The sequence below is a fragment of the Megachile rotundata genome, chromosome 14, assembly GCF_050947335.1.
Source record: "Megachile rotundata isolate GNS110a chromosome 14, iyMegRotu1, whole genome shotgun sequence".
Taxonomy (NCBI): domain Eukaryota; kingdom Metazoa; phylum Arthropoda; class Insecta; order Hymenoptera; family Megachilidae; genus Megachile; species Megachile rotundata.
In genome coordinates, this window is record NC_134996.1 from 10,729,559 (window position 1) to 10,742,507 (window position 12,949).

General features: G+C 35.7%; 1 protein-coding gene across 3 annotated transcripts in view; it reads left to right on the top strand.

The window, feature by feature from the left end:
- The window catches only part of Con (leucine rich repeat protein connectin), a 418,506-nt gene that overhangs the window by 243,016 nt on the left and 162,541 nt on the right, over positions 1-12,949 (top strand). For all 3 annotated transcript variants that reach the window (XM_076539501.1, XM_076539500.1, XM_003700071.3), the window contains one exon: positions 12,272-12,840. In XM_076539501.1, coding sequence (XP_076395616.1) covers positions 12,290-12,840 — 551 coding nt within the window. In that variant the 5' untranslated portion in view covers positions 12,272-12,289. The remainder of the gene's footprint in view (positions 1-12,271; positions 12,841-12,949) is intronic.

Genomic DNA, 12,949 nt, shown 5'->3' on the forward strand with positions numbered 1-12,949 from the left:
TAACTCTTGTGAACGCGTCAGCCTCGCCAACTCGTGGGTGGGCATCGGTACTCTCACATATTTAATAGAAGTTCTTTTTATTCGGTGAATGAATAAATACAAAATTGATTCGATAAAATAGAACAGAAATGTCTGAGTACTCTGTGTCTGGACGTGTTTCTCTCAATTTTTAATAGTATCCTTTTTTCGGTGAATTCCATTTCCGATTGGTAAACCGAACTGAAAGTTTAAATCGTAATGAAACAGCGTCTTTCCGTTGAATGTAACATATTTCGTTAAATATTTGGGTTGTTTAAATTTGACACGGATAGGTTTGAATTTTTGAATGCAACATAATCTTGTTATTGGTGATGCTGTAGGACAAGTTTGGAGAGATCGTTTAAATATATCTGTAATTGAATAGTCAGAAGGGAACGTCTTCTGATATTTCTAAGCTTCCAAATTCTCAGATTCCAAATTTCATAGGTTCCAAATTTCTTACATTCCAAGTTTCTTAGATTCCAAAATTCCGAATTCCTAAAATTTCAAATTCTCTAAATTAAAAATTCCTTAAATTCCAAATTCCCTAGATTCCAAATTCCTAGATTCCCCATTCTCCAAATTCCCAGTTCCCTAGATTCCAAATTCCCTAGGTTCCCCATTGCCTAGATTCCCAATTCCCTAGATTCCAAAATCCCTAAATTCCCAAATCCTTAGATTCCCCATTCCCTAGATTCCAAAATCCCGAAATTCCCAAATCCCTGAAATTCCCAACTCCCTAAATTCCCAAATCCCTAAATTTCCAAATCCCTAGATTCCCAAATCTCTAAATTTCCCAATCTCTGATTTCACCAATCTCTAAATTCCCAATTCCCTAGATTCCAAATTCTCTAAATTCCTAGACTCCAAAATCCCCAAATCCCCAAATCCCCAAATCCCCAAATTCCAAAATCTCCAAATCCCAAAATCCCAAAATCCCAAAATTCCAAAATCCCAAAATCCCCAAATCCCCAAATCCCAAAATCCCCAAATCTCCAAATCCCAAAATCCCAAAATCCCAAAATCCCCAAATCCCCAAATCCCAAAATCCCCAAATCTCAAAATCCCCAAATCCCAAAATCCCCAAATCCCAAAATTCCAAAATCCCCAAATCCCAAAATCCCCAGATCCCAAAATCCCAAAATCCCCAAATCCCAAATCCCCAAATCCCCAAATCCCCAAATCCCCAAATCCCCAAATCCCCAAATCCCCAAATCCCCAAATCCAAATACCCAACATTCGCAACCCCAACAACGAATTACAAATCGTAATTAAATTAATTTTCCCAGCACAAAACAGCTCCACATCGACCGAGATCAGCGAAAGTAACAAAAATCAAACCGAAATAAACTAATAACATCGTTCTAAAATTGAAGTTAAACATTCGCAGCCCCGAACGTTTGCCGAAATTAATCAATTGATTGGAAAGATTATGGATACCGTATCTCCGGAGATAAAAAACGAAAATGTTCAATTGTCCGGACGGAAATAGACGAACGAACGCGTATCGCGTGTTAATTGAAAGCACGGAAGCGTTCGTTCGAACGGACGACAGGCTTTTACGGATACGGTGTGCATGCTTAATGACGGCTGATAGCGAAATCAAAAATTAAACTTGCTATATGGCTTTACGATCATGGTGTACTCGTTGTACCTTTTATTCTTGTATCGGTGTCAGTCAACGCTACGTGCGATCGGACAATACGGGATCAGTTTGAGCAGATAGAGTAAGGCATTACGGATTTATGGGGTGGAAGGGATTATACGTACACTCGGGTGGTGGTCTTCTTTGGATTAGGATCGTTACGTGCTTAAATATAGCTACTTGTGGGGGTGAACGTTATTTTAGGTGTGGAATTTTTAGTGTTCGAGTTTTTGTATTTTTAAGTTTTCAAGCTTTCTAGTTGACAATTCTTTAATTTTTTTTATTTTCATGTTTTCAAGGTTTCAAGGTTTGTGTTTTCAATTTTTCAATTTTTCAATTTTTCAATTTTTCAATTCTTCAATTTTTGAAGTTTTTGTATTTCCAAGTTTTCAAGTTTTCAAGTATTCGAGTTTTCAAGTTTTCGCGTTTTCAAGTTTTCAAGTTTTGAGCTTTCAATTCTTCAATTTTTCGTATTTTCAAGTTTTCAAGTTGTCCATTTTTCAATTTTCAATTTTCAATTTTCAATTTTTCAATTTTTCAATTTCAGTTCTTCCTAATTCCCTAGATTTCCAATTCCCTAGGTTCTCAACTCCCTAGGTTCCCAATTTCCTAGGTTCCCAATTCCCTAGATTCCCAATTCCCTAAATTCTAAAATCTCTAAATTCCCAAACCCAGAAATTCCCAACTCTCTAAATTCCCAACTCTCTAAATTTCCAACTCTCTAAATTCCCAACTCCCTAAATTCCTCACTTCTTAAATCTCTAACTCCCTAAAATCCCAAATCCCTAAAATTCCAAATCCCTAAAATTCCAAATCCCTAAAATCCCAAATCCCTAAAATCCCAAATCCTTAAAATCCCAAACCCCTAAATCCCCATCTCCTTAAATTCCCATCTCCCTAAGTTGCCATCTCCCTAAATTCCCATCTTCCTAAGTTCCCATCTCCCTAAATTTCCATCTCTCTAAATTCCTATCTCCCTAAGTTCCCATCTCCCTAAATTCCCATCTCTCTAAATTCCCATCTCCCTAAATTCACATCTCCCTAAGTTCCCATCTCCCTAAATTCCCATCTCCCTAAGTTCCCATATCTCCCTAAGTTCCCATCTCTCTAAATTCCCATGTCCCTAAGTTCCCATCTCTCTAAATTCCCATCTCCCTAAATTCCCATCTCTCTAAATTCCCATCTCCCTAAGTTTCCATCTCCCTAAATTCCCATCTCCCTGAATTCCCATCTCCCTAAGTTCCCATCTCCCTAAGTTCCCATCTCTCTAAATTCCCATGTCCCTAAGTTCCCATCTCTCTAAATTCCCATATCCCTAAATTCCCATCTCCCTAAGTTCCCATCTCTCTAAATTCCCATCTCCCAATTTCCAACCTCTCAAATCCCCAAATTCCTACCTCTCAATAATCCTACCCCATCAAATCCAAAAATTCTAATATACCCATATAAAACCTTAAATTCCTAATCTGATCTCCCATCTTAAAATTCCTAACAATCCCCAGAAATCAACATAAAGAAATAAATATACTCCTTCTTAGTCGTCATATTTTCTCTAGAGAAACAAGATTTTTGTCGGACTGTACACGCGACAGTTTCACGGTTGTCATTCGTTGCGCGTTGTCAACGCATGCAAATACGTAGGAAAATATCGCACGAAAATGGCTGGGCTACCTCGCTTACGATTCTGTTTAATGGACCGTCTTGTGTAACGTATGACGGCACGCAGATATTTTTATTTTCATGCTCGTGCACCGTGCAGGTGTGTACGGAAGCCGCAGGTATTCAACGCGAATTTTCAATTATGAAATACACACCGGGGGCGCGCGTTACCTCGCGTGATGTAAAAAGAGAAATGAAAACGCGCCCTGATAAGTCGACCCTCCGCTGGCCAATACATGCGACACGCCTTACGGGACTGGAACTCGTTTGATGGAATAAAACTGCAAATATCGTTGGACGTGTTTTTACGTCTTCTTTTTATGCTTTGGTGTTTGAGGAAATGGATGCACGTTAAGTTATTAAAGTACTGGTGATTGAGTTGTACTGGTGAATGAGATGTGGGTAGACTGGGAGGATTGATGAGCAGTGGTGATACTGTTGGTATTGATACTGAGTGAGTGATGTGTTGGGGTGGTGAGTCGAGAGGGATGGGGATTTATGTGTTGGGATGTGTTGGGTGGAGGATATTTGGTGGAGGAACAATTTTGGTGGACATTTTTGCAGGTGTGTGGAGTTTGAGATGATGTACTGGTGGTAGATGTTTGATTCTTGGTACTAGGTTGGTGGGTTATACTAGGTAATACTAGGTATACTTGTTGCTTTTGATAGTAGATGACATCTGGTGCTTGATATTTGATACTTGATACGTGAGAGTTTTAGTTATTTGATATTCGATACGTAGGGATTGATATCTGATACCTGACACTTGATATGTGGTTGTACTTTTTGCTACATGCTGAGACTCATCAGTACTTGGAAGTTAATAGATAGATTATACTAGGTAATTCTAGATGCCACCTGGTGCTTGATATTTGATACCTGATACGTGAGAGTTTTCGTTATTTGATATTCGATATCTTGGGTTAATAGATGGGTGATACTAGGTAATTCTAGATGCCACCTGGTGCTTGATATTTGATACTTGATACGTGAGAGTTTTTGTTATTTGATATTCGATATCTTGGGTTAATAGATGGGTGATACTAGGTAATTCTAGATGCCACCTGGTGCTTGATATTTGATACTTGATACGTGAGAGTTTTTGTTATTTGATATTTGATATCTTAGGTTAATAGATGGGTGATACTAGGTAATTCTAGATGCCACCTGGTGCTTGATATTTGATACCTGGTACGTGAGAGTTTTTCTTACTTGATATTCGATATCTTGGGTTGATATCTGATACCTGACACTTGATATGTGGCTATACTTTATGCTACATACTGACACCAGTACTTGGAGGTTAATAGATAGATTATACTACGTAACACTAGATGACGTCTGGTGTTTGATATTTAATACTTGATACTTGATACTTATTGTCTAATACTTTATACTTGATCTATGATGATGTGTACTTGGTATTCCATATTTGATACTCTATTCCTGGTACTCTATATTTGACACACTATACTTGATACTATGTTCTTGATACTATATACTTGATAGTATACTTATGATACTTTATACTTGATATACTTAATACTCCACATTTGGTACTTTGTACTTGATGATCCATACTTGATACCTCATAGTCAAGACTTCATACTTGATACTTTATACTTGGTACTCTATACTTGATACTGTGCTATTAATATTTTATACTTGATACTCTATACTTAATACTCTATATTAGATACTCTATACTTGATACTCCACATTTGCTGCTCTGAACTTGATGACCTATACTTGATACTCCATATCTAATACTTCATACTTGATACTCTGTTCTTGGTATTTAATACTTGATACCCTATACTTGGTATCTTATACTTGATGCTATACTTCATACTGTGTATTTGGTACTCTATATTAGATACTCTATACTTGATACTCCACATTTGCTGCTCTGAACTTGATGACCCATACTTGATACTCCATACCTAATACATCATGCTTGATACTCTATACTTGGTACATAATACTTGATATCTATACTTGGTGCCTTATACTTGATGCTATACTTCACACTCTGTACTTGATACTCTACATTTGCTATTCTAAACTTGACATTAATTATGAATATTCACTACTTCATATTCGACATCCCCTTTAAAATATGTGAATACTTACTATTCAATACTGTTCACTACTGGTAAAGTACTAGTTAGCCTATTCACTACTAGTGAAGTAGTAGTTAGCCTGTGGACTACTAGTGAAATAGTAGTTAATCTAGTAAACTACTAGTGAAGTAGTAGTTAGCCTAGTGAACTACTAGTGAAGTAGTAGTTAATCTAGTAAACTACTAGTGAAGTAGTAGTTAGCCTAGTGAACTACTAGTGAAGTAGTAGTTAACCTAGTGAACTACTAGTGAAGTAGTAGTTAACCTAGTGAACTACTAGTGAAGTAGTAGTTAACCTAGTGAACTGCTAGTGAAGTAGTAGTTAACCTAGTGAACTGCTAGTGTAGTAATAGTTATCCTAGTGAACTACTAGTGAAGTAATAGTTATCCTAATGAACTATGAGTGAAGTAGTAGTTATCCTAATGAACTACTAGCGAAGTAGTAGTTAACCTAGTGAACTACTAGTGAAGTAGTAGTTAGCCTAGTGAACTACTAGTGAAGTAGTAGTTAACCTAATGAACTACTAGTGAAATAGTAGTTAGCCTATTGAACTATTAGTGAAGTAGTAGTTAACCTAGTGAACTACCAGTGAAGTAGTAGTTAACCTAATGAACTATTAGTGAAGTAGTAGTTAGCCTAGTGAACTACTAGTGAAGTAATAATTATCCTAATGAACTACCAGTAAAGTAGTAGTTACCCTTCACTACCAGTGAACTACCAATAAACTCCCCCACTAAAACTAATAATAAATAAAGTACTTACTACTCACTACCAACTTCTTCCCCATTATACTCAACAATAAAACGCTACTACCCCAACTAACCCCAATTCCCACAATCCCCTAAAAACCACATTCTGAACTTTCTGCTCTCATTGTCCCTTCTCCAAACGTCCTGAAAACAAAACTCATTCTCCGTACCATCCGTACGCAATTTCTGACCCCGAGGTCTATTAAAGCAATTTCTTTCATCCCCATTCGTTAAACGACTGCGCGTTTAAGGAAAGTAGAAGAAAAACGAGCGTTAAGTGGCGCGTTTACTTTCGCGGATCTCGTTTCCGTCGCGAAAAACCGTCATGTTTCTCTCTCGGCTCGCGGTGAGAAACAACGACGGTCACGGAAGGCGAGAAGAAAGGGCTGGATATAACCCTTTGGACAGCTCGAAGGAAGCTAGAAAATTCGCGAGCATTTTCCTGCGCTCGTAAAACTGGGATGACCGCAATGGTGCACGCGTGCTGGGGTTAAGCACGCGTGTTACGCGACGTGGAGCGTCGTCGGGCGCCGGTTGACAAATAAAGGGAAACTAGATGTACACTCGGGTGCAATGAATGCTTATTCTACACTACTGTTATATGTACACTTCATCACTTTCTGAGTAGCAAATTATTTTGTTACTGGATTTCGAAAGATTTCGGGATTTCGGGAGAATCTTAATTCTAGTCTTCCCAAATTCTAGTCTCACCAAATTCTAAGGTCTCTATATTAAAATACCTAGATTTTTAATACCTCTAGATACTATAAGTTTTAAATTCTCATATTCCTAAATTCTCAATTTCTAATATTTGTGAATATTTATATTTCAAATTTTTAGGTTTTTAATTTTCATATTAGCAGATTCCCAGATCCCTATATCATCAATTTGGTATATTCCAATATCCCTAGATCCTCAAATTCCTAGACTCTCAAACAATTAAATTCTCCAATCCCTAAATTCCCAATTCTCTAGGTCCCCAAAATCCCAAATTCCCATAACCCTAAATCCCCAAATTCCCTAGATTTCCAATTCCCTAAATTCCCAAATCTCTAGATGCCCAAATTCCCTAAATTCCCAATTCTTCAAATTCCCAAATTCCCTAAATTTCCAAATCTCTAGAACCCCAAATTCCCTAGATTCCAATTCCTTAAATTTCCAAATTTCCTGGATTTCCAATTCCCTAAATTCCCAAATCTCTAGATGCCCAAATTCCCTAAATTCCCAATTCTTCAAATTCCCAAATTCCCTAGATTTCCAATTCCCTAAATTTCCAAATCTCTCGAAACCCAAATTCCCTAGATTCCAGTTTCTAAATTTCCCAAATTCCCTGGATTTTCAATTCTCTAAATTTCCAAATCTCTAGAACCCCAAATTCCCTAGATTCCAATTCCTTAAATTCTCAAATTTCGTAGATTTCCAATTCCCTAAATTTCCAAATCCTTAGATCGCTAAATTCCCTAAATTCCAGTTCCTAAAATTCCCAAATTCTCTGGATTTCCAATTCCCTATATTTCCAAATCTCTAGAACCCCAAATTCCCTAGATTCCAATTCCTTAAATTTCCAAATTTTCTAGATTTCCAATTCCTTAAATTTCCAAATCCCTAAATTACCAAATCCTCATATTCCCAATTCCCTAGATCCCCAAAATCCCAAATTTCCATATCTCTAGATCTAAAAATTCCTAAATTCCCCTATCTCTAAATCCCTAAATTCTTAAAATCTCATGTTCCTAGATCCCCAAATTCCCTAGATTCCCAATTCTCAAAACTCCCAAATCCCTAAATTCCTAAATTCCTAAATTCTCAAATCCCTAAATTCGCAATTCCCTAGATTTCCATATTCCTAAATTCCCATGTCTCTAATTCCTAAAAATTCCTACTCCATCAAATCCCTATATTCCAATATCCCTAGATCTCCAAATTCTTATACCATCAATTTCAATATCCCTATATTCCTACATCCCCACAATATCCCAAATTCCCACATCCCCAAACTCTCAACCCACCCCATATCTTGCGAAATCCTAAAAATCCCTAAAAATCAACTCCTGCTAATTGACCTTTCGTATTAAATACCATCGATTTTCCCTTAGGAAGGCCAGATATTTTCTCAACTCTACTCTCTCTCGGTATTGTACGACAGCTTCCACTTGGAAGGATAATTTTTCAAAGGGAGTTCGCGAGCTGTCCCTTTTCGGCTCGTCTTCGTGTCGCGCAAGAAAAAAGACTAGGCCTGCTGAAAGGCCTGCGTTCCCCACACCTGGCGACGCGTCCGTCAACCCCGCATCCACAAGCTTACCTTCATCCCCCGTCTTTCGTTTACCTTTTTTTTATATCCTTCACGGCCTTTACTTCCGCTTCTTTTTTTCCGAGACAACATTTTTCTGGGCCGATGAAGCATGAGCCACCAACGCGCTAGGGGCATTCTAGGAAGTCGCAAAGAAACACGACACGTTCGATAACCTTTGAAACACGGTCGAAAGGTGCGAACCACTTGTAGCCTCTTGTGTACCCACGTATTTTTATGGACTAGCTGAGTGCTCCGTTGTTAACGCGGATGGGGTTTTCGGTGCAAACAACGTAACTTGTAAATGCAGTTTATGGGCGGACGGTTCGGGGGATACGGTGATATATGGAACTTGGGAAACGATGCCTTTGCTGCAAGGATGTTCATTCGGACTTTCGGTGATGAATTTCGGGGCTTTGATGCGTTCTCTAACTTTTGGTTTTACAAATTTTCAATTTCAGTTTTAAGGTTCTTTGCTTTCTATTTTATTATTTTTATTGATCTTCAATTTTCAAACTCTTATTTTTTTATTATAGAGTTTTCAAACACTCACGTTTTCAGTTTATTAATCTCTGAATTCGCATATTACTCGATTTGCAATTTTAGAATTTTGAGTTCTTCATTTTTCTAACACCTTCATTTTCATTTTTTTCATTTTTAAATCTTTCCATTGTTAATTTTTAAGTCTCCTTAATTTCTAATTCTCTAGCTTCCAAGTTCTTTTATTTTCAATATATCAATTTTTAATTTCCCTATTTTCTGATCAGGACAATTTTGCTAACACCTTCATTTTCAATATTTTAATTTTTAAATCTTTCCATTGTTAATTTTTAAGTCTCCTTAATTTCTAATTCTCTAGCTTCCAAGTTCTTTTATTTTTAATATATCAATTTTTTATTTCCCTATTTTCTGATCAGGTCAATTTTGCTAACACCTTCATTTTCAATATTTTAATTTTTAAATCTTTCCATTGTTAATTTTTAAGTCTCCTTAATTTCTAATTCTCTAGCTTCCAAGTTCTTTTATTTTTAATATATAAATTTTTAATTTCTCTATTTTCTGATCAGGTCAACTTTGCACCTCTCAATTTTTAATTCCCATTCTTTCAAACTTTCTATATTTAATTCAGTTTCTAAGTTCTCAATATTTAATTCGTCGATTTCTAAATACCTTCATTTTCAATTCACCGAATTTCCAATTGTTCTAGTTTAGACCTTCCTATTCTCGTTCTTCAACTTCCAAGTACCAACGAGTCTTCCAATGTTATCAATCTTTCTGAACAATCTTAATTATAGATCTCTTATAAATTTCCGATGAGATCTTGAATAATTTGATTGACCTTAATACCTTCCTAACAATCAAATAAGTAATCTTCTTAAATATCTCATATTTCATCTTTCCTGGATATCGTTGAATTTTATTATTTGACGTATTATTATTTCCTGTATCGAATTTCCGTATCGACATTCTGTAATAAATAATTTAGGTTGGAACTTGCTTATGTTTATTTGGGAATTGGTACATTTTTCATGTCAAATTAACGTACTTCAAATAGAAAAGATACTTCAGTAGAATGATAAAGATACTTCATAGTGAAGATGATATTAAACAGTGCAGACGATCACAATGAAGATGATTTTTAATAGTGAAGATGATACTTAATGACAGTACTATGATTTTAAATAATGAAGATGGTTCATAGTGCAGATGATCTTAAATAGTAAAAATAGTACATAATGATGATCTCAAATAGTGAAGATAATCCACAGTACAGATGATCTTAAATAGTAAAAATAGTACATAAAGATGATCTCAAGTAGCAAAGATGATCCACAGTACAGATGATATTAAATAGTCAAAATAATCCATAAAGATGATCTGAAATAGCAAAGATGATCCACAGTGCAGATGATATTAAATAGTCAAAATAATCCATAAAGATGATCTCAAATAGCAAAGATGATCCACAGTACAGATGATATTAAATAGTAAAAATAATCCATAAAGATGATCTCAAATAGCAAAGATGATCCACAGTGCAGCTAATCTCAAATAGTAAAAGTAATCCATAATAATGATCTCAAATAGCAAAGATGATCCACAGTGCAGCTAATCTCAAATAGTAAAAGTAATCCATAATAATGATCTCAAATAGCAAAGATGATCCACAGTACAGATGATCTCAAATAACAAAAATAGTCCACAATGATGATCTCAAATAGCAAAGATGATCCACAGTGCAGCTAATCTCAAATAACAAAAATAATCCATAAAGATGATCTCAAACAGCAAAGATGATTCCTAGTACCGATAATCTCAAATAACAAAATTAATCCACAATGATGATCTCAAATAGCAAAGATGATCCCTAGTACCAATAATCCCAAACAACAAAAATAATCCACAACGATGATGTCAAACAGTAAACATGATCATAACATAACATACAATCAGCCGTCTCATGTCTCACATAAATCAAGTCGTAAACAAAACATTGATCCATTAAATCACGCACGATATACATATTCGCACCGCAGAATCCATTCTCCTTTTTTGCGCCATTTCCCGCCATATCGTCCACATATCCATAACCCAGCTGTACACCCATAACTCCAGACACGAGTGTCATTTAATTAATTGCAACACACCACATCCAATCTATCCCTGCAAATCACCTCGTATTCCGCTTCATTTTATCACCTGAGTTAACGACGCTATCATCGACACTTTAACACGTCAATAACGTCTCTTATTAATTTCCAGTTTCCACGTTCTGTGGATTTTTATCGTATGTGGATGTGATCATATGTGTATCATATGTGGATTTGCAAGATTACTGAAAATTTCATATTTGCAAATATTTATTGGAATGATAATTAAAATGATGATGGACAGCTTTTTAAGTAATTGTAGTTAGATGTATATATGTTAGATACACATATGTGGTGTACTGGATACACATATGATTATAGTCAAAATTTAAGTGTATAATTGACTTTTTGTATTATTGTGAGACATTTATGTTCAAATGATGGCAAGCTTCTTAAATTAAAATGATGATAAACAGTTTTAAATAATTATAATTATATGTTCATATGTTACATACACATATGTGATGTATTAGATACACATATGGTTATAGTAAAAATTTAAGTGCATAATTGACTTTTTGTACTATTGTGATACTTTTATGTTCAAATGATGGCAAGCTTCTTAAATTAAAATGATGATAAACAGTTTTAAATAATTATAATTATATGTTCATATATTATATACACATATGTGGTATATTACACACACGTATAGTTATTGTCAAACTTAAATGCATAATTGACTTCTTGCACTACTTTAACACATTCCTGACCAAATGATGGCAAATGGCTCCTCAAATTAAAATAATAATAATAAAGAGTCCTATAATAATTATAATTACATATACATATACTACATACACATATGTGATGAATTACACACATGTATGGTTACAGTTAAATTTAAATGCATAATTGACTTTTTGCACTATTTTAACAAATTAATGGCCAAATGATTGCAAACTCCTGAAATTAGAATAACAATAATAAAGAGTCCTACAATAATTATAATTACACATATGTATACACACATATGTCAATGTATAAATGTCTCATATGTTGCCATAATTGTATCAGAATAGTTGTATTAAAAACTGCATTATTAAGCATTAAAACCTGTCTAACTAGTATTAGAAATGTGTCTCAAATATAAAAAAGTACAAAACACACTTCAACTTAAAAAATCTGATTTACAGACTCGTCCGGTGCTCGACATGAGACAATTACCGTGGACCTCGTGCTTTCTCCAACTCCTTCTGTTGACCTCGTTATTCACCCCGGGTCTGTCGGCGTCAACAAGGTCCCGAGGGAAGAAGAAGTTCGCCAAGGAGACGAAGGAACCCAACATTTGCGCGATCGAAGGCAGACAAGCACCCATTTTCTGTTACTGCGACAACAAAGCCATTAAAAACGCTACAGACGCTACTTGCCTCGTTCTCAGTCCGTTTAGTACAAATGATCCAACGTGGAACTACTTCAGCTCACAGATTTATCTGCAGAAATTGAAGTTCATCGTGCGAGCGCCTAACTGGCTCGATTATATACCCGTTCAAGTGTTCAGACAATTGAAAAACTTGCATGTCATCACGTTCCAAGATGCTAACATCGAGGAATTGACGGAGTACGCCTTCTCGAATCTGCCTACGATCGGGGAGATCAATTTGAGCAAGAATTCCATCGCTACTTTGAGGATGCACGCGTTCGAGAATATGAAGAACTTGTCTGTCATCAATTTGGACGAGAACGAGATCACTGAGATTAACAGGTACGTTCATTTTCAATTTTGTTTAATTTTTAAAATCCCAAGAATAATTGGAGAGTTTAGAGGATTGGTCTTGGAGGGGTTTAGATACTCAAGTATGGGACATTCAGAT